General features: G+C 35.6%; 1 protein-coding gene across 5 annotated transcripts in view; it reads right to left on the bottom strand.

Annotated features, from left to right (window-relative positions):
* TMTC2 (transmembrane O-mannosyltransferase targeting cadherins 2) overlaps nt 1–21,236 on the bottom strand; it is a 388,467-nt gene that overhangs the window by 137,455 nt on the left and 229,776 nt on the right. For all 5 annotated transcript variants that reach the window (XM_077845667.1, XM_077845665.1, XM_077845669.1 and 2 more), the window contains 3 exons: nt 7,410–7,495; nt 6,543–6,727; nt 5,382–5,460 (listed from right to left, as the gene is read on the bottom strand). In XM_077845667.1, the coding sequence (XP_077701793.1) occupies nt 5,382–5,460; nt 6,543–6,727; nt 7,410–7,495 (350 nt within the window). The remainder of the gene's footprint in view (nt 1–5,381; nt 5,461–6,542; nt 6,728–7,409; nt 7,496–21,236) is intronic.

The following is a 21,236-nucleotide window of genomic DNA, read 5'->3' as shown; positions in this document are numbered from 1 at the left end:
AGCCTGCTTCTCCCTCTGCCTGTGTCTCTGCCTCTCTCTCTCTCTCTGTGTGACTATCATAAATAAATAAAAAAAAAAAATTAAAAAAAAAAAAAAAAAAAAGAACAGGAAGCATATGGGCTATTTCCATTTCATACTACTATCACCTTTGTAACCTCCACCCAGCACTTGTGACTTAAAAAAATTTTTTTTTTGCATACAGAGTTTTTTCTAAATGGAGCGATTATACACTGCAATGACAAGGCAGTAGTAACTCTAGATTCCCTATTACTCCAGGCAACATGTTATGCCCTTTTGTTCTCAAGATATATTAACAAGATGAAATGGCTTAAATTGCTTATATAATTAACCCAACAATTAGTTTGCATTGAGAAAGCCAAGTAATTTTATTTTAAATAGTAAATAGGCTCAAAATGACCTTTGGGATTGGAAGGGCTCAAACTGATAAAAGTAATTAAAAGTTACAGCCTAATTTAGCTTTCCATAATCTCAGGAATATTCAAAAGCAATGTTTTCATATGCATAATAAGGGAAACAAACAATTATAGAGACAAAAAAGGAAAAATTAAAGGTGGTTAAAAATTATCCTACATTAAAAAATTCTAATATCTTGCATATTTCATTTTTGTAGGTGTTTTCTCATTTTTAGTAAAAACGTAGAGGTTTTTTCATATATATTTGGACAAGGAATAAGACAAATATACCTATGTCTACATCTAAATACATTTTGCTGATTTTTTACATAGGTAAATAAAAGCTATATTAACATAGTAAAGAACATGCCAATTTCAGTAACACACAAGGGTTAAATAGAAAAAGCATTTGAATTTAAATCAGGATACAACCTTTCTGGGGCCCTGGGACTGGCTCAGTTGGTGGAGCATGCAACCCTTGATCTCAGGGTTGTGGATGTGAGCTCCATGTTGGATGCAGAGATTACATAAAAATTTAAAAATCTTAAAAAACAAAAACAAAACCCCAGAAACTACCCTTCTGGTTTTAACACAAACTATAATCCTAAAAAGATCAACTCAACTCTTTGGGTGTTAATTTCTACTTTGTGAAATAAAAGACATTATAACAGGAGGAATTTTTAAGATAAGAATCTTCCATCTCTAACATTCTAAGACCCTAAAATATAACTATAATTTGAGAAGAGGACAAACCGAGATTCAATTAAGGCCTACAATGGGTGTCAGAATAAAAAAAAAATTATGCCTAAGTGTAGAGGAAAAAATATGTCATGACAGGAAAAGGAGAAGAAACTCTAGCCTAAATATGATTATTTTAATTTAGAGGGTGTTTTTTGTTAATGAAATTCAGTCAACTGGGCATTAACTGAGTATGCTGTTTCACTTTTGGTTAACAGAGTTAACGTAGACAGACCCAAGCCAAACGTGATCCCTGTTGACTGTCTGTGATTGCAAGACCATCACTAGGCAAAAATCTTATGTACAAAGAAATCATACGTATGTGGGTAAATACAAAAAGAACTGACATACTACAAGCAAAGACTTTGGGGCTTACAGTCCCTCAGGAAGGACAGTGACTATAATGGAAGGTAATATTATGAAACACTCACCAGGTAGGGCATTTGGTCCAATATGCTGTACTTTCACTACCTAAATCAATCCTCAAACTGATGCTCCTTTTTTTTTAATAATAAATTTATTTTTTATTGGTGTTCAATTTGCCAACATACAGAATAACACCCAGTGCTCATCCCGTCAAGTGCCCCCCTCAGTGCCCGTCACCTATTCACCCCCACCCCCCACCTTCTTCCCCTTCCACCACCCCTAGTTCATTTCCCAGAGTTAGGAGTCTTTATGTTCTGTCTCCCTTTCTGATATTTCCTACCCATTTCTTCTCCCTTCCCTTCTATTCCCTTTCACTGATGCTCCTAATAGAGATGTCTTATACTTGGGGAAACTGAGGCTTCCGTTTAGTATTTTGCTCAAAGTCACCTAGCTTAAGGGTCAAAGCCATAGTGTGAGCTGGGGCTATCTGACTTCACACCACAGTGAATCTCCATTTAACCCTACCTGTTCTCTCACGTGGCAACAGAGACCCACAAAAATAATGTTTATACAACTGGCTAGGATCAATTTTAGTAGTTACTTTGCAATGTGGTCTCTTATTATTTCACATATTCAAATACTTTGCTAATTACAAAAGCCACCGAGGTGAAAGTTTATTTATTTATAAAAATAACATTTAGTATCTTCTGCTTTGTATCACTGGCTATGTTTGTAATTCACATAATTTTGGATGGCTTCATTCTCAACAGTTTCTGTTACTATCATCTTGATCTTATGAAATCAAAAGAATAATGAAAATATATTTTAAATAGGATTTTTTTTGAAGGTTACTTAGAAATTGCCACTAAAAAAAATCAACAGTCTTAGATAAAATATAGAAAAATTAAATTGGGAGGCAAATTAATCAGACGTGTCATTTTCTGTTAATATACAAATGGGAAAAATCTGCTCATGTGGTGTTAAGGATATGTCAATTACTGGCAGGTAGCATACAAAATAGAAGTTTCTCATGAAACGTTCAAAGGAAGGGAAAATATGAGGGACTAGAGAGTTTTGTTTTGTTTTGTTTTGTTTTTTTAAAAAGCCACTGCCATGAATTGAGTTATTAAACTAAAAAGAACACTCAAATATAGTTGTATTTTTTTCACACATACCCCTTTTTTTCTCCTAACCTCCAAATAAACTAGAAAATAGGATGGAAAAAGGATAATGTTTGTATGTATAAACACAAGTGCTTGGGCAGGGGTGGGGATGGGGGGGATGGTTAGTGGTCCTGAAAGCGTCAATGAATGAGCCCTGAGAAAAATGAATACTTACAGGCTGAATCCAGCCAGACATTATAATCCATCACTGATCCCTAAAGGGCACTAATAATATGTAAATGTGTGAATTAGAAGACACATTCAAGGCTGTTGATAAACTTGATAGGATAATCAGCACATGCTGACAGACTAATGAAACTGATGAACTGATAGGGCAGCTTATCTCCTGGGCCATTTTTTCTCTTGTCAAATGGAGGCTAATCAAAATGTATTAGGAGTTAAGGCAAATACTCAGAGGATTTCACCCATTTGATTAGGAGGTGAACTCACTCTGAGAAAATTATAGTTTCGTGAACAATTGAAACTATAAAACCTGCTCAGCTGATAGACCCTCACCTAAAATTAAACAGAAGGCAGCCACCATAATTATGGAAGGAATCTGGAATTTTAAATTATATTGAGATTTTCCCCTTGCAAACTGTCACAGTGCTTTTCAGAGTCCGGGCGAGATGACCTCTTTCTATAATGAAAAATAAGACAAAGGACTAATCAATAACCCCAGGGACACACTTATCGTTTGCTGCCTGTGTGTGCTCAGCATCTGTGTAACCATATGAGACACAGATCCCAAGGTACCAGCTGAATTTTCAATCAAATTTATTTGCATAAAATAATAGAATGAATCTTCTGAAATCACTAACTATAGTGAATATCACACTTCCTATTAACAATAAAGATGCCATATGCAGTCTGTTGCCAAGGAGCTGAGTCCTTTCCTCATTTAAAGAAAGACATCTCACTCGATAACTCAGGAAAATTGGGAATAAGGCCTTCCCATGCATTAGCGTTACAAGTAAAATCATAAACTAAAACCATTGTGCCTCCTTAGAGAAAACTGGAGAAAATAATCCTTTTAATATTCATTTTGACATGAATAATCATCCAGTGTTAACAGAAAAGTTAATTCAATGGGCAAATCGGTACTCTAGGCACACTTTGTGGACAAGTACATGGGTGGATACTTGTGCTGGGTGGATAGACTGATGGTAAAGGCTGCAGAGTAAAAGTTACTGCTTTAATTTTCTAGAATTCTTAATTCTTAAGAGTGTGATAGCAAAAGTACATTTAATGAAGCTAGATTTTTTACCTTGCAGTAATTATACAAAAGAGAAAAGAAACCACAACTAAAAATACCTCAGGGTCCTCTTTCACATGAGCACTAAATCACTCCATTGTGCATAATTAACTGGGGGTGGGATGCCCAGAGACACGAGATGAAAATATTGACCTCTTCCAAATTATGGGTTTTTTCCTGTTTACTGACCTGTGCCTCATTCTATCTTTCGAAAAAAAAATTTTTTTTCTCATTTATGAAAAAGAGAAAGTGAGAAGTGAGTGTCTTTGCTAGCCATATATTTTCTAGTTTGGGAAGGTCTGGGATTTTCTGTGTGTGCTCAAGCCACACAGCTATGATTTCTCAAATCGTAGAATATAGAAGCATAAAATTATCCTAATAATTATGTAGTCTCATTTATTTTATATGCATAGAAATAGTAAACAACTTAATCAAGTTAATGAGAAAGGAAAATCTGAGTTTGCAAATTGTGCTTTGGAAATAAAATCTTTGATTTTTCTTCTCTCCCTTAAGCAGAAATAGCAGAGTTGGTCAATCAGCAGGGCATCTTAAACTGCAGGGATTCTTTTCCAAGTCACATAGTCAATAGGTAGTCTTCAGTTGTGTCTACTATCAAATAGATATGGTAAAAATTTACTACAAGGCGGTCACAGGTCAATCACAGGCAATATTTTATCAGAAATTCTAGTTCTTGGTCTCTTACACCTAGAAAACTCCATGTCCTAACTTATACGCTTTCTGACTAATAAGAGGACAAATTATTCAATGTGGAAAAGTAATGAATGTAGTAGCACATTTACATTCTTCGCAGTACTGTTCTCACTCTAAAATAACACTCTGAACAACCTATTGTGATCCAAAACCTTATCAATGAAAACCATTACAAGTTGGTTCAGTTATTCTCATCTTTTAAAAGCACCAAAATCATGACTCCCTATATCATGCCATGCTTATTTGGGGGAATCTGATTAAGAAAGTAATGATCAAATATTCTCATGAATTTGGTAAATCATTGAGAAAAAAAATATTTATCACCATTTTTAATTTCTAGGGTCTAGCTAATACTCAATATCCAAATGGGTTTGTAAGAACCTTGCAACAACTCTAGATCAGCTAAGAATCAGTATATGATTGCTCTTGTTAGAATAAACGTGCTTTGTCAGGGTCTGGCTGGCTCAGTCAGTACAGCATGCTACGCTTGATCTCTGGGTCATGAGTTTGAGTTTCACACTGGGGGTAGAGTTTACTTAAAAAAAATAATTAAAAAAAAAAAGAATGAGTGTCTTTTGTGAACATTTGAAAGTATCACCCAACTGTGAATAAGTTTTTATGCGTATGTGTGAGGATCAATGATACGATTTATTTGAATTCTATTTAACAGAAGCACAGATTTTAATTTCTCCACCAGTCCCCAAAATGTAAGTTAAAATATTAGATTTTACTTACCCATCATGTTGTACAAGCTCTGTGGAGCAAACTGCCTCGGCATTTTCTGAATTGCTTCCTTGTATACGCTAAGGGCATCCTAATTTAGGAAATGAAAAAGAGACAAAGTTACAAGGATATTCACTACAAATAAAATGACAACATCCTTCAAAAATCAAAGCCTTCCATTGTTATTTCTAAATGGCTCATCAGGGGAAAATAATTGAGCTGTCTTGATATCATACTACCTCAATTTCATGAATGAAAATATTCAACCCACTTAGTGAAGAGGGCCACATAAAAATTTAGACTACTTTAACAAGGAGTCAAATGTTGCCAATGCTCATTTATTTTAAAACAAATTTTCCAGTTCACATAGATTATTTAGTTTTTTTTTAAAAAAGGTAAAGTTTACATTTGGAAGTTACCCATAATCATCTAAAATCTACAGTTACTTCAAGCCAGGTAACCAATAAAATAAAATAGCAACTAACAAATCTTCTGGCTACTGATATCCACTGAAATTATGAAATGTAATTATTTTAAAAATTGTATCTTTATCCTTATATTGTAGTCTTAGTATACATGGTGTAGGAGTATGGGTTTGAGAGACACAAAGGGAGGAGCAGTTTTAAATGTGAGAGAAAAAAAACCCATGCAGGCAGGCTTCGTGTGACAGAAAGGGTACACACACCTCCCAGTTTCTTGTACAACATCCCAACTCCAGTACTCTTCCTCTCACTCCAATTAAAAAAATAAATTTTCATTTTATTACTATTAGAGAAAGAACCAAAATAAATGGGTAGGATTAACACCAAATTCACTTCCTTAATATCCAGAATGCAAACAATGTATTTTTTTTAAACATCAAACACTGGATATAACACTGTTTCTTGGATCATAAAATCAAAGAGACTAAGCAAATAAGCTTGAGAAACAACACAGGTTATTTCCCTTTGTAGAAGAGCCACCGGTGCTCTGAGAAATTCATAGGAAAGAAATCTTAAGTTTTATTTAGCAGAGATTCTTTTCCAAATGAATTTCACCATACAACTCTTAATAAAAACTCCTATTAACTTAAGTGAGCAAAGTGTCCCTCAATGAGATCGCAGGGTAGAAAAAAACATGGAGTCTTGGACCAAGAACACAGGAGAAAGAGAAAGGGTGGGGTTTGGGCCTGACCTCGTAGTGTCCCTGCTCATGATAGAGTTTCCCCAGGTTGTAGAGACAGCTGGTAACCGAGCTCTTATGTGCATGAGGGTCCTTTAGGTTTTCATCAGGGATCTCAGAACACTTGAGGAACGTGCGTCGGGCTTCTTCTGTCTTTCCTTGGTTCATGAGAATAATACCGGTGTTTAAATACGCAGCTGAGGAGGAAAAAAATGGGAAATACAAATGTGAAAAGATGATGTACACTGTGACAACAATAAAGTTATCTTACTCCACTTTAGCTTCTATGGATGATTTCTGATTTTATAAGAAATTGAAGAAATGAAAACTTGGGAAACAAATATATATGGGAACAACAATGAAGTAAGGAGTACAGGTGTCAATGAAAAATGTATGGATGGTCTTTGCCCTTGAAGAGCTGAAGAAATTTTGAGCTTAAACTCCGGATGAATAAAAGCTGTATTTATCTTAATATATTAAAAATGATAAATGGGTATTAAAACATGATTGACGGGACGCCTGGGTGGCTCAGCAGTTCAGCGCCTGCCTTCGGCCTAGGTTGTAATCCTGGAGTCCCAGGTTTGAGTCCCATGTCGGGCTCCCTGCATGGAGCCTGCTTCTCCCTCTGCCTGTGTCTCTGCCTCTCTCTGTGTCTCTCATGAATAAATAAATAAAATCTTTAAAACAAAATAACAAACAAACAAACATGATTGAATGGAGAGACATGTAATTATTAGAGGCTCACTCATAATCTGATAAGTATTTAGAAATAGAAATAGGAAGGTTTTTTTCCCTCTGAGGCTGTAAGTCAGCAAGATAATTTTCATGGATAAATAAGGAAAAAAAGAGGTGTTTTGAAAGGACTTGCATATTACTTACAAGCCAGTGTAGGCCTGCTTCCGATGGCCAATTTGTAATAATGTAATGCTTCTGCAAACCTGCTGTTCTCCTGGAGAAGTAACCCTCTGCATGAGGAAAAGAGAAATTTGGAGACGGACTGTGTTACTATACATCAAACCACAAATTTGTATTTTATACTTCAAAAATAAAAATGGTTAACGGGGCTATAAAAATGCTGACCCGGTACGATAAAAATAAATTCTTAATAGAAGGAAATGATTCCTCAGGAGAGAAAATACTAGAGAGGTATCAGCTATGTTTATGTTGCATTAGAAAGTATTAAGAAGTATTTCAAAGAGCCCTTTACCCCCAGTGAACTTTTTCCTTTCCGGCAATTTTTCTCTCCCACTGGAATGACAAACCACCTGGATTTCTTCTTGGAGCATGCACAGTTTTTCACCAGTTCAGAAAGGAAACTTGTCTAAGGCAGTGATATATATATATTATATTTATATATATTTATTTATTATATTTATGATATAATAAATGATATAATAATAATTAATATATTATATTTATTTATTTATTGAAACATGAGGACATGAGGTGACTCTCCCCCTAACCATACTATTGGGGAAATATTGGTCAAAGGCATAAGGGAATCTGGGTCAATAGGATAAAGAGAGTCCGAATTTAATTAGATGCCATTAGATGCCATAAAGGAACAGAGTAAAAGACTAAAGGTTGTCCACATTGTGATTTCCTGGATTTGGTCAAATAAGTCTGAATTTCAGAACACTGGGCAAATCTCACTTCACTATTGTGAGACATGTTTTTGACTACAGACCCTCAGATCCCACAGGCCTCGTGAGGAAGATCCTCAGGCTGTGGCCACGTGGATTATCCATCATTCCAGACCCCATTCTCATGACCTAAATCAGAATCAATTATAGTCCTATCTATGAAAATACAGTGTCAGGGAATTGGACTAAGTCCAAAAGGTCTCTCAGAGGCTTTTAATCTATGCCTGTTCTGTTGTAATCAGCAGGTATCTCACAGACATTTGGCACCTCTACTAGGCCTGAGTACTTAACAATCTCAAACTGTAGGATCCACTTGCCAGCTGCTGAGGCCTTTGCAATGAGAAGGCTACTGATAAAAACGTACCATTTTATAAAATGTTTTTTAAACATTCAGCTTTCTATTTAATGGGCAGCACTGAAAAAATACCTGAAGAAAATCATTCCCAAATTAATGTTTGCTCACTTGTATCATTAGCAAGGATTAACCTCACTACTTTTTTTTGTTTGTTTGTTTTTTGATGGGGGTGGTGGTGGGCAGAGAGACTCTTGAGTAGGTTTCATGCCCAGCGCATGAGCCAGATGTGGGGTTTGATCCCACAACTGTGAGATCCTGACCGGAGCCAAAATCTAGAACGGATGCATAACCAGACTGAGCCACCTGGGTACTCTAAACTCACTAATTCTAATATTTGTTTAAAAGTCATCTAAATAGATCAAACCATCCCAAAGCACATTAACATCACTTACATAGATACATAAATGTACACTTCTATAAAACATTTTGAGCAACAGTTAATTTGATCATGAAACTGATACGCTTTGCTGTTGAGTATACTTTTTTAGCTGCGAGAAACAAACTTTCCTGCGGTACTCAAGAGTTTGTGAAGAGGTTCAACTGTCTTTAAAAGTAGGTATATACCTGAAACTAATATTAACACTGTATGTCAACTATACTTCAATAATGTTAAAAAACTTTAAATATGACAAAGATATGAAATATTCTTTGTAAAGACCTGATTATCTGTTTTTTAAAAGGTGAAACTGCTAAAGAGAAGGAATACTCACCTGCTTTTCAAAAAAGGAATAATTTTCTTTGTAACAATAATTTTATTGACAAAATGCTGGATTTCCAGTTAACTAAGCTCATATACATTATCTCATTTCAGAAACTTATCTGCAACCTTAATTACTTTTATCACTTTCCTTTGAGATTCAGATAACAAGGTCCTTCTCCTTTGATACAAGGCTAATGGCACCAGAGGAGAAATATGATCCAGATATTTAATCCTATTTTTTCTACCTACTTTAAGGAATCAAAATCCTTCTGTGAGCCTCTCTTTATCTAATATCCTCAATCCCTTTGTCCATTAGTTTCCTTTGCCTTAAAAATACAAAAAAATGTTCATGTGCCTCTTAGCACAGAAAGGAAAAAACCTTCTATAACCTGTATTCATTCCTATATCCACCTTTAACTACAGCTTATTGTTGTTCTTCTCATCAGACTCAGACTTCCTTTCAGAACAATCTATAGTGTAAATGTCTAAGGACTCAAATCCCATTTACCCCTAAATCCAGTTATGGCTCTAATTATCAACCCCTCCCCTTCTAGTGTGCTCATATGAATGGCCCATGCAACTACAGAACTCATGACTATGTAACTCCTCTTCCTTCCTGAAACTGCGTCTTCTGCTTCCTGGAGACCAGTCTCCCCTAGTTCTCTTGATCTGGGACCATCCTATAGAGAATAATAAAGGTGTCTCTTGAAGAGCATTCATATAGTCCTTTAAAAGAATTTGGTGCTTCAGAGGGCTTTGTCTTTCTTCTCTTTTCTCCACAAATAGTGTCTCTGTATGACATCACGCATATATAAGCATATGCGTGTATATACTGTATATATAATAACTGTTCTTGATTCTTTTTTTTTTAAGATTTTATTTATTTATTCATGAGAGACACACAAAGAGAGAGAGAGAGAGAGAGGCAGAGACCCAGGCAGAGGGAGCAGCAGGCTCCCAGCAAGGAGCCCGATGTAGGACTCAATCCCAGGTCTCCAGGATCATACCCTGGGCCAAAGGCAGACACTTAACCCCTGAGCCACCCAGGTGTCCTGACTGTTCTCAATTCTGAAGCAGGATTGCTCTCCTGACAACCAGATCTCTTTCTGACAGCTTACTGAGCTGCATCAATCTCAGTACTCATTGGAATTTCAAAATCAACACATCCCAAAATTGAAAAGAGCATCTCCTGATCAAGAATAAAAAGATAAACAAATGAAATAAATAAAAGAAGAAAAAAAATCTCCTCAGCAATCAGTACTGTCATTCACCACATTTACTAAAATCACAAACCTGATTATCATTTTTGACTTTTTGCTCATACAACTCCATGTTTTATAAAGTCTCCAAAACCCAACAATTCTTTTTTCTAACTCTTTACTCTGCCTCTCAAGGTTTATCCTTATGGCTCTGTCAGTCCTTTAATCTTTACTGTCACCTAAATAACTCCAACAGCCCACTAATTAGTCTCCACATAATTACATTTCTAAAGGGCAAATATGCTGTTAGGCTACACAGTATGAACATGAGGCGATAAGCACAGATCTTTGACAATGTGCCGGAAACCCATAAACCCTGCAAGCTGATGAGTTCAGCCTCATGGGCTCCCCAACGCAGAAGTATTATATTCCTGTCATTTCCCAATTCAAAAAATACACAAAGAGGAGAAAATGATAAATAGCATGATCATCCCACCTAGACAGTCCTGTCCAGCCTGCCTTATTCTTTGGAGGAACCTAGTCCCACGGAGTGAGGCAGCAGGCGAGTGTCCAAGAGGATCATGTATCACACAGCTCTCTGAATCCGAGAGTCTCACTATGTTCTCTGAATAAAGTTAGCAATGGAGCTAAGTCCAAGTCAGACGGCTGCTGGGGCTGACTTCTCATGGCTAAAGATTTTAACTAAGCATCAACTATGCCCTAGCGTGCACGTGGCAAATGTGAACAAGACAGTTGCACTAGCCTGTGGATGCACAATCTATTGGAGGAGGCAAATAAGAAAATAAATGGTATGGAAAATGACTGTGCTAGAGGAGGGAGGACCAAGGCTGGCCCAGCTCATGAAAGGACAAGTGAAGATTCACAGAGTCCAAGTGACATTGGCAGAGGCTTGCGATAAGCAGCACTTAGCCAACAAAGGTGGTATCAGGTCCATGTTACAAAGGAAGAAAAGAGGTTCAGAAAATGCACCAAATAACTCTTGGGTTTATGATTAATAAGGGGCAAAGTCAGGACAAGAACACTGTTTCTCTGATAATAAATCCCCCACTCTTCCTAAAAGAAAAAAAGGGTAAAGAAAGTAATTGAATGTGAGGTACATGCATACTAGCTTATGTTCCCCTTTGCTCTAGTATTCTCCAGATTTTGTAAAACACTCACTTGCATCAATGCTCTGAAAAGGAATCCAACACAGTGCTGGCAGTTCAGGATGAAAGTGCATTATTTATAGCGCTGTAATAACCCAAGCTTCTGTTGTTATTGCTGTTTGCCACATTTACGGAACCCATTCTCTATGTACTGAAGAGAGGATGGAGAACTAGAAACTCTTTACATTTTAATAGTTATGGTAAAAATAACAAAAGTCAAATTTATTTGGGGGTAGTGTGTCAAGTAGGCCACATGCAATCCATTCATTTATTACTCAACAATCACCTGATGAGGTGGGCTATTACACTAGCCCCATTTTACAGATGGACTTCAGACAAAAAAGTTCGGCACCATGCCAAAGGTCACACAACTAGTGAGAAGTGTGCTACAGCTGAAGCCCAGAAATCTGGTGATAAAAGAGGATCCACACTGAAAGAAATAATTCATACCAAAGGCTTTTCCAGAACTGTTTTAAATTGAGGACAAGAAAAAATAAATAAAATAAATAAAATAAAATAAAATAAAATAAAATAAAATAAAATAAAATAAAATAAAATAAAATAAAATAAAATAAAATAAAATAAAATAAAATAAAATAAAATAAAATAAATTGAGGACATGGTTTGTTTACATACTGATCATGTCAATAAAATCTTCTGGATCCTACATATATCAAAAATAAAGACACATTTTAACATACCATCAAGCCAGAATCTGATGAGAAATAATTTTACTCATTTTACATGAGGTTGCTTTATAATTAAGGAAACTAGCTCAGGCCATACGTTAATAAGAAGCTGACGTGACTTTTGAGAAGAAATTGAAAAAAAAAAGTTACTGATCTCTGAATAAGTGGTGGGGTCACTTTTACATATCTGTGTGTGCAGATGGATATATATATGTGTATATATATACTTATATATATATATTTATATACTTATATATGTATATATATACGTATATATATATTTATATATATATATAGTTTTTTAATAGAAGAAAATATTTCACTTCTCATATTTCTCCCCTAATGATTTATCTTTGATAAACAATTAAATTAAGCACCCAGTGAAGAAGACTACAAATTGGGGAAACCGAGAGAATAAATATTGTTTTAGTCAAAGGAAGAAAGTACATCTGAATCTATAAAGTACTATCATTCTAACAGTAAATTTTAGAACTCTTCATTTCCAAACCTCCCCCTACACACAAAACAGCAAAATGCCCTCTCTTAAATCCTTTCAGCTATTTTAAAATCTGTTTGTGATCATAAATTCTAAGAATCACCAATGAGTACGTGGAATTTTTTTTTCCCTGTAAAAGTTTTGTCCAGCTTTATGCCAGTCTCCCCTAACAACCCTGTGTTTGTGTAAAATGCCATTTTTAAAGAATCACAATAATCTAGACACTTGATAAATGAAAACCAGTCAAACTGATGATAACAGTGGATTGGACAGAGTTAAATGCAAACATTAAATGTAAATAGGCATACAAACCCCTAGCCGACTCTAAATATTGACAGAGATAGATGGGGAACATTTATTTAGCACAGAATTTCTCATTCAGGGATGACTTTTGTCCTCCCCACACCATCCCCCCAGGGAACATTGGGGAATGCCTGGAGACATTTATGTTGTCATATCTCGGTGGATTCTACTGGCATCTAGTGGGTAGAGGCCAGGGATGCCGGTGAAGATGTAAACATGTTAGAAGACATAAGACAGCCCCCAAAATAAAGAATTTTCTAGTACCAAATACCAATAGTGCTGAAGTTAAGATACCACCATATTTTACACCTTGTATGTACTGACTGCAATACATCTCTTCAGAAAATAAGGTCTCCATGTCCTTGCCAATCACATACATGAACTATGCAAAGAATAGAGAAAAGAAATCAAGCTACAGGGATTGAATTATCTTTCAAGAAAAATCTACTTTATCATCATTTCTACTTTTTTCATTAAAAAAAGGCAAAAGGGAAATGGAATCTTCGAAAATTAAAAAGAAGAAGCATGACTTTCCTACTCTTAGCAGTACATCTGCACAAATGGTCAATGGCTCTTTGTACTAAGACTGCCCTCTATGTAGAACTGTAGAAGCATACAGATCTTCAAGCAAAGCTATGTTTTCCCTCAAGTTCTCACAAAGGTCTTTCAAAATGGTTAAAATCTGAGATATTCAAAAGTTGGTACTAATAAAGCCTACCAATAGATGAAAAGTGTACTTTTCAAGAATATACGGGATGTCAGTGAGCTAACGTTTATACAGAACACGGGTGAAACAGGATAGGGTTTACAGAGTCATGTACCTTTAAAACTTACTAAAAATAGTAACTTCCTTTCCTTTGATTTCATCAAAGCATAATTTGGGGCACTCCTATCCTTGTCATATTAAACACTGACAATAAGATTACCCCCCCAAAAATGAATAAATATTTCTTGAATGAACCGTCTCTTGGTGAAGACAGACAAGCAAACAGTCCCAAGACAGAGTAAATAAAGTATAAAGTGTTTTGGGGAACACACAAACACCTTCCCAAGCTGACAAGTCAAGTGAGGTTCCTAGAGAAGTCAAGGATTCAGGGAATGAAATTCCAGACAGATCAAGCCATGCATATAAAAACTCAAAGTGAGTCTCAATCATTTAAATTTATATCACTTAAATCTGCCAACAGCAATAATGACAGGCTTCATAGAAATTAAATGACAATCTATATAGGAAGCATTCTGGAAAATGAAAGGCTAAAACAACTTAAAATTAAGATTATACTATTGAGAATATTTCAGTAATAAATAGTTTGTCTATTTTCTGGGCAAGCATACTTAGTAATCAAAATAAATCAGATAACTCAGTGTTTACAGGCAATGATTCACAAAATAATTTGCACGTCTTATGGCCCGAGGACAATAGCTCTCCCTCATCCGTGGTTTTGCTGTCTGTAGTTTCAGTCATTCGTGGTCAACCATGGTCAACTGTGGTTGAAAGGCAATCTTACTTCTGATGAATCATCAGAAGTCAACAGGAGCCTAACACTAGCTCAGAAGGCCTACAATCGTTCCCCTCATCTCATCAGGTAGCTGTTTTATCATCTCACATCATCACAAGGAGAAAAAGAATGAGTATGGTACCATAAGATACTGTGAAGAGAAAAAGAGACTACATCCACAAAATTTTTATTACGCTATATTGTTATAATTCTTCTATTTTATTGTTGTTGTTAACCTCTACTGTGCCTAATTTACTTTTTTTTTTTTTTTTGGAGGATTTTATTTATTCATGAGAGACACACAGAGAGAGGCAGAGACACAGGCAGAGGGAGAAGCAGGCTCCCTGTGAGGAGCCTGATGTGGACTCAATCCCAGGACCCCAGGATCATGACTTGAGCCAAAGGCACACTCAACCTCTAGAGGGTCTGGTACTACCCAGTTTCAGGGATCCACTGGGGGTTTTGGAACATATCCCTCATAGATAAGTCCCCCTAGTTGGGACTACTATAGTAACAAAAACATGCTCATCTTAAATTGAGATGTTTTTCTGAATTTTGTTTGCTTGTTCTTTAACACATGTAGGTACTTTGAAACTAAGATGCTTTCTTCAGAGATAAAATATTATCAACTTTAGATATTCAATTTTATCCTAAGGTATTTATGCATTTAAGATTTCCCAATTGAAAATAATGAGCATTGGTTTGGAGACATATTTGAACTTTGCATTAACCCAAATTTCCTAATCAAATTGGATAATTTAGCTAATGACTCTAATAATGGCATTTTATATAATTTAACTGTGAAATGGCATTACAGTTGCATTTATTCTATTTTTTTTCAAGATTTATGCTTAGTTTTAGGCTATGTTTATAATAGGACACTTGGAAAAATAAATCTTTTATCTCTATTATCAAACGGAAGTGACAAGAGCATGTCATGTTCATACACACAAATGCTTTTGAATCTTGCTTGATGAAGCAGATAACAAGCAAAAATCTCAAATGATTGTACCAGCAATAAATGGAATCTGTATAGAGGGCAATATTATTATAAAGAGCTGGTGACGATTTGCTCAGATGCACTGATCAAAGTAGGACAGGTATGCTTTTATAATTTTCAGAAAATTCCATTTCATTTTTGCCTTTATAAAAACAGTCAATAGAAATGGTAAGACTGAAAAAATAAACCTGGTTAATGAAATGAGTACATTCCTACTGCTTGAATCAACTGCTGTAATTCCAAGGTTTAGACTGCCACAGAGCTTGGAAATTAAGTATCTAATAGTACTAACCACTGCATGTATAAAAAGAAGAATGACCAATCAGAAAGCCGGGCTCGGGAATGTAAGCTCTGTCCAATGAGATGAAAGCACGGTGGTCTGTACCTCTTAGGGAAGGTCCTCGAGGAAGGAGGGCCATGCTCTCCCTTACTCTTCCTCCATCCTGGGACTGAAGGTACCAGTCCTGTTTTGAGGATTATGGGGAAAAAACTAAAAGGAGCCCAAGGAAACAACCTGTCATGAAACTCTTCTATGATCCCTGGGGCTGCACCTCTGGATTTCTTTTTTTGTAAGACGGGGAATACAATTTTAACTAGTTTAAGTTAATGTCTTTCTGGATTTCTTATCACTTGCATACTTCCCAACTGAAAAAAAAAATGCCACATGCATCATTTTGTTTTGCATTTATGTGTTTTCTTTTTTAAAAACCATGTAAGGCCATAAAATATGTAGTATCAAGTATTGCTCTAGTAGAGGCTTTTAAAGAAAACTTCTAATTATATTTGAGTGAACACAAAGAAATGAGTTGTCTGGTTTTGAGTGATAGCCAGAGTAGGCGATTGCCAAGTATGAAAATAGCAATTAATATATTTAATTAAAATTATGTAACTTAAGAGTGTAATGAATGCATTAAATTGGAACTCTTACACTAAACTCCCAGACATCGGAGTGGTCAAAGTTATCACTCTTCACCCAAAAGAGTAGTGACATTAGCAGCATTTTTTTTTTTTTGTAAAAGCATTTTAATTAATCTTCTCAATTCCCAAATAACTAGAAAGAAGGAAACTCACAGGAATTATCAAGTGAAATGAAATAGCTAGGATTTTCATCTCAGGAAAAAAAAAAAAAAAAGATTCAGTGAGATACAACTGATTGAACTGGAGTTCCAAAGGAGATACTACAGACTAAAGTTATATTTTCTGGTCTTACATGGCACTTCTATGGTTTTCAGTTCACCGGAGATAATAAACTTTGTATTTGAGGACCAAACAAAATAATTCTCTCTACTCCTATCTTTTTCCTCAAATCATATACTCAACTTTCTCTTTCTCTCTCTCTTTTTTAAATTAAACTATCTCAATTTAATAGGTAAAAATGATATTTTTCACAAAGATGACTTTGGGTGTAGAAGCACTAACAAGGATGTGGACATCAATTGTTAACATATAACCTCATCTTATGAGAATAATATTTAATACATGTGCTACAAAAAACATTATTGGGTACTTATTTTAAACTATCGCTAAGTTATTATACATGACTATTTTATATCATAGGTACCATGACCAAAATAAAAAAGATGTCCACTGGGAAGGGTAATGAGCAAATTGTTTCCTGGTTCTGTACTTTAACTACATGAAGAAGAACAGAAAACAGAATTGCAGAGAAAGAAAGCAGCCATGTGACCTGAACTAGACAGATGTGCATGCCTGATTCTATTACCTAGCTCCCCAAAGCTAACCTTGTTTCATTTGGTGTCACTTCTAAGTGTCACATAACTGCCAAGTAGATTTCAGAAAATACAGTTAAGGTTCTTATTATCTTTCTTTTGACATAGACCTGTTTACTTATTCTAAATTGAATTTTGTTTGGACTTTGATAAATAAAGTACAATAACGACCTGTTATTTCATGAAGTTTTTATTTTATTCTAACCTGCCAAATAGGGGGCAGTAGGCGGCCAATCAAAATGATGATTTTTTTTGTTGTTGTTAGAGTTCAATTGCATCACCAAAAGTTTTATCAATAAACATTAGGGGAGGAATGAAGTTGTAGCTTTCTTTAAGTTTTAAAATTAGTTTTCACTTACTGTCTAAAGAAAGAGAAATGTATTCTTACTATAGTACTGTGTCTGAAAAATATGTGAGGTCTCAATTAAATGGAGCATTCATTACAAAGGTCCTTCTCCTGAGTAAGAACTGGGACTACGATATCTAAATAAACTTTTATATCCATATAAGCCCATCTGTCTTTGTGACAGGTCCTGAAAACTATGCTTCACGATTATTATCCTTCATAATTCTTGCAATAATTCAATAAAGATATAGCCCCCATTTTACAAATAGAAGCTCCCAAATCAGAATGGTTACTCAAAATAAAATTAAATTAAATTAAAATAAAATAAAAACATAAAAAAAAAAAAACCCATGCAGCTAATTTATTGTTGGATCTGGGATTCAAAGAACTACATTGCCTATTAATATATGCCTAGTTTGCTTTATATCTGTCTTTGGAATATATAATTAAGGCTATATTTTCCTCTACATGTCATAAAATAATAATAGGTATGAATATACATTCCTAGTTTTAAAATAGTGCTTAATAGGAAGTAAGAAAGAGAATACTGGATGGCTTTATGATAATGTTTTCCATATTATTTCTTTTCATCCTTAAAAGTAGCAATATGAAATACTGCTCTTTTCACTTTAGAGATGTGAAAACATCAGGGAGGGAAGTAAAACTACTTACCCACGATAACATAACTGGAAAATTGCAAGATGAGACTTAAATTCAGAGTTGCTAGGTTTCAAATCCCACTGTCTTCCCATTACCCCACATTGGCCCACTGGGAAGAAGTGCCTGTTCTCAATATAAGTATTAATAATTGCCCTGTCTAGTTCATATACCCAGTGAGTGCTTCTTCAATGGCCATATTAACAAATTTTTCTCTTTCCTTATTTATATATCCCCATACCAATATAAAAATATAAAATATAAAAATACCTTGGATTTGCTTCAAATGTAGATAAACTATAGCTTCCGGTGTCAATAAACTTTACCAAAAACAAATAGGCTTGTGTATAGCTAATTTTATGTGTCAGCTTCATTGGATCATAGCTACCCACATAGCTGGTTGAACGTTATTTCTGAGTATGTCTGTGGGAATGTTTTAGGAAGAGATCAACATTTTATTCATAGACTGTATAAAGCAGATTACCCTCCCCGGTGTAGGTGGGCATCATCTGAACTGTTGAGAGCCTGACTAGAATGAAAAAGAGAATGGGAAGATTTGCTTTGAACTGGGCATTGACCTCAGACCTCCTTGTTCTCAAGGCCTTCAGAATCAGACTGCTATTGACCAAGGCTCTCAGGCCTCTGAACTACGCCACTGTCCTTCCTAGATCTCTGGCTTGCAGAGGGCCAATCCTGGGACTTCTTAACCTTCATGATTGCAGAAGTCAATACCTTATAATAAATAAATCTCTTTATTTTAAATATCTATCTGTATCTATATCTGACTGGTTTTGTTTCTCTAGAGATCCCTAACACAACTTATAAAAGGGTTTCCTTAAGTTATTCTTAGGCTGAGGATCCACTCCTCTTCCTAGACATGTGCACCAGTGAATATAGATAGACTGCCACAAAGGCACAGCCATGAATTAAATAAATTAGCAGCTAACAAACTCTTTAGCTTTTATCATTATATAATTCTATCAAGTTTCCAGGCATTTTACTTAATCCTTGCAACAGCGGTAGGAGATATCATAACCCAAATTTGCTGATGAAGAATAAGGATCATGGAATTTGACTACGGTAGCCATGAGACCAATAAATGGGAAATATGAATCTAAGTCTGCTTAATGCCAAGGTTCATGCATTAAAAACTACTATTTCATGAGTCTGACTCCATGGTGCAAAGGTAGCATAGAGTTAAATTTTTTAAAAAGGAAACATTTCCCTTTTACCCACTCCATTCCTTCCTATGAAAAGAAATGCTATTCTGGTAGGCCTATATATATATTCTGGGATCATAGTCAACTATCTTTCAAATATTACCTCATCCTCTAAGAGAATTTTGTGGTTTAAAACAAACAAATTTAAGAACTAAAAAGCACCTGACACAAATGAAAGCCACTAACTACCAATTTTAACTTTAATCCTATGTACAGATTTGCTATTTATTCTTTGTTATTTACAGGGCCTATCCAACATGGATGACTAATTATTATGTAATTTCTTGTAAAAGAAACATTTATCAGTTGAATGGTGGGCAACCACTGCGGAGGAGCCCCAAAAACTGGGTTATGGGCATAGGCTGAAGCCTGATCTACTCAGTAAAAGTCAAGTATACTCAGTAAGTAGCCTGCTGATTTGTTCACTCATTCATTCGTAGAAAATATATTTCATAGTACCATTATAGAGATTTAATGACTAGTAGGAATGAAATAACTTAAAAAGCAGTCATAAGGTTGTATATAGGGTACTATGATATGGTGTGATGTGCTATGGAAGCCCACAGCAAGAAAACCTAACTGAAACTAGTTTGTTCAGGCAGCAGAGGAGAGAAAAATGAACATTTGTGAATTCCGCAGGCATCAACACGCTCAAAAAAATATTACCAAAAAAGAAAAAAAAAAAAAAAGAAAGCTTCAGTTCCTGATTCCTTCTATAGATATGGTTATAATTTGGGCTAGAGATGTTCCCATGGGCACACAGTGATTTAGTGCAATGCACTCACTTTAAACATAAATGTTCAACAAAGTGGGTGTTTTCTTTGTCCCTTAACAGCAGCGCTCTAACAAAAGTCTGCTGTTGAAGCAATAAATTATGAAAGGGGAAAAGGTATCATGTATCTCACAGAGCAGCAGGAATAGGTGTTAGGTCATACAAGCAATTTCTAACTTAAGAACAAGCAAGATGAGTTCCAAAAATGAAAGTCTGAGTTTACCTATATATGTGTGTGTGCGTGTGTGTGTGTGTGTGTGTGTGTGTGTATATATTTTTAACTTGGAATAGATTTTGCAACATAAATACAATTCACTCACAGGCTTACACTGAAGTCTCAAAAACTTTGAAAGAAATCACCATTGAGGGATCCCTGGGTGGCGCAGTGGTTTGGCGCCTGCCTTTGGCCCAGGGCGCGATCCTGGAGACCCGGGATCGAATCCCACGTCGGGCTCCCAGGGCATGGAGCCTGCTTCTCCCTCTGCCTGTGTCTCTGCCTCTCTCTCTCTCTGTGTGACTATCATAAATAAATAAATAAAAAAAAAAAAGCACCATTGATAACAATGCTCCTAAAACTGCCATGGCAGGTTTAATTTTGGTGCTGAGAAGGGATGTCCCTTCACATTTCAGGTCTCAGTGTGGGAGCGGGAAGCACACTGGTGCCTAAGGCTGGACAGGGAAAAAAGAGCTGATAGTGGAGTGATGGAAGGCTGGGGAGTCACATGCTAAATGAAGAGAAAATTGGTCAATACTTTCAGGAACACTTGCTTTTATTTCCTTTTCCCTTCTACTGACTCCATCCTCTTGCTTTAGAAAGAAAGGTACTGGCTTGCCCCAGAAAAATTGCTCAGCCTCTCAGCTCTGAATGCTTCCCATTACTGTTTTTGTTTGTTTCAGAAAAGGGCCTAGAAAACCTGTGTATTTTTTCTTA

This window comes from Canis aureus, chromosome 13 (assembly GCF_053574225.1).
Source record: "Canis aureus isolate CA01 chromosome 13, VMU_Caureus_v.1.0, whole genome shotgun sequence".
Lineage (NCBI taxonomy): Eukaryota > Metazoa > Chordata > Mammalia > Carnivora > Canidae > Canis > Canis aureus.
Note: the sequence above shows the minus strand (reverse complement) of the source record. Positions and strands in the feature narration are given on the sequence as shown.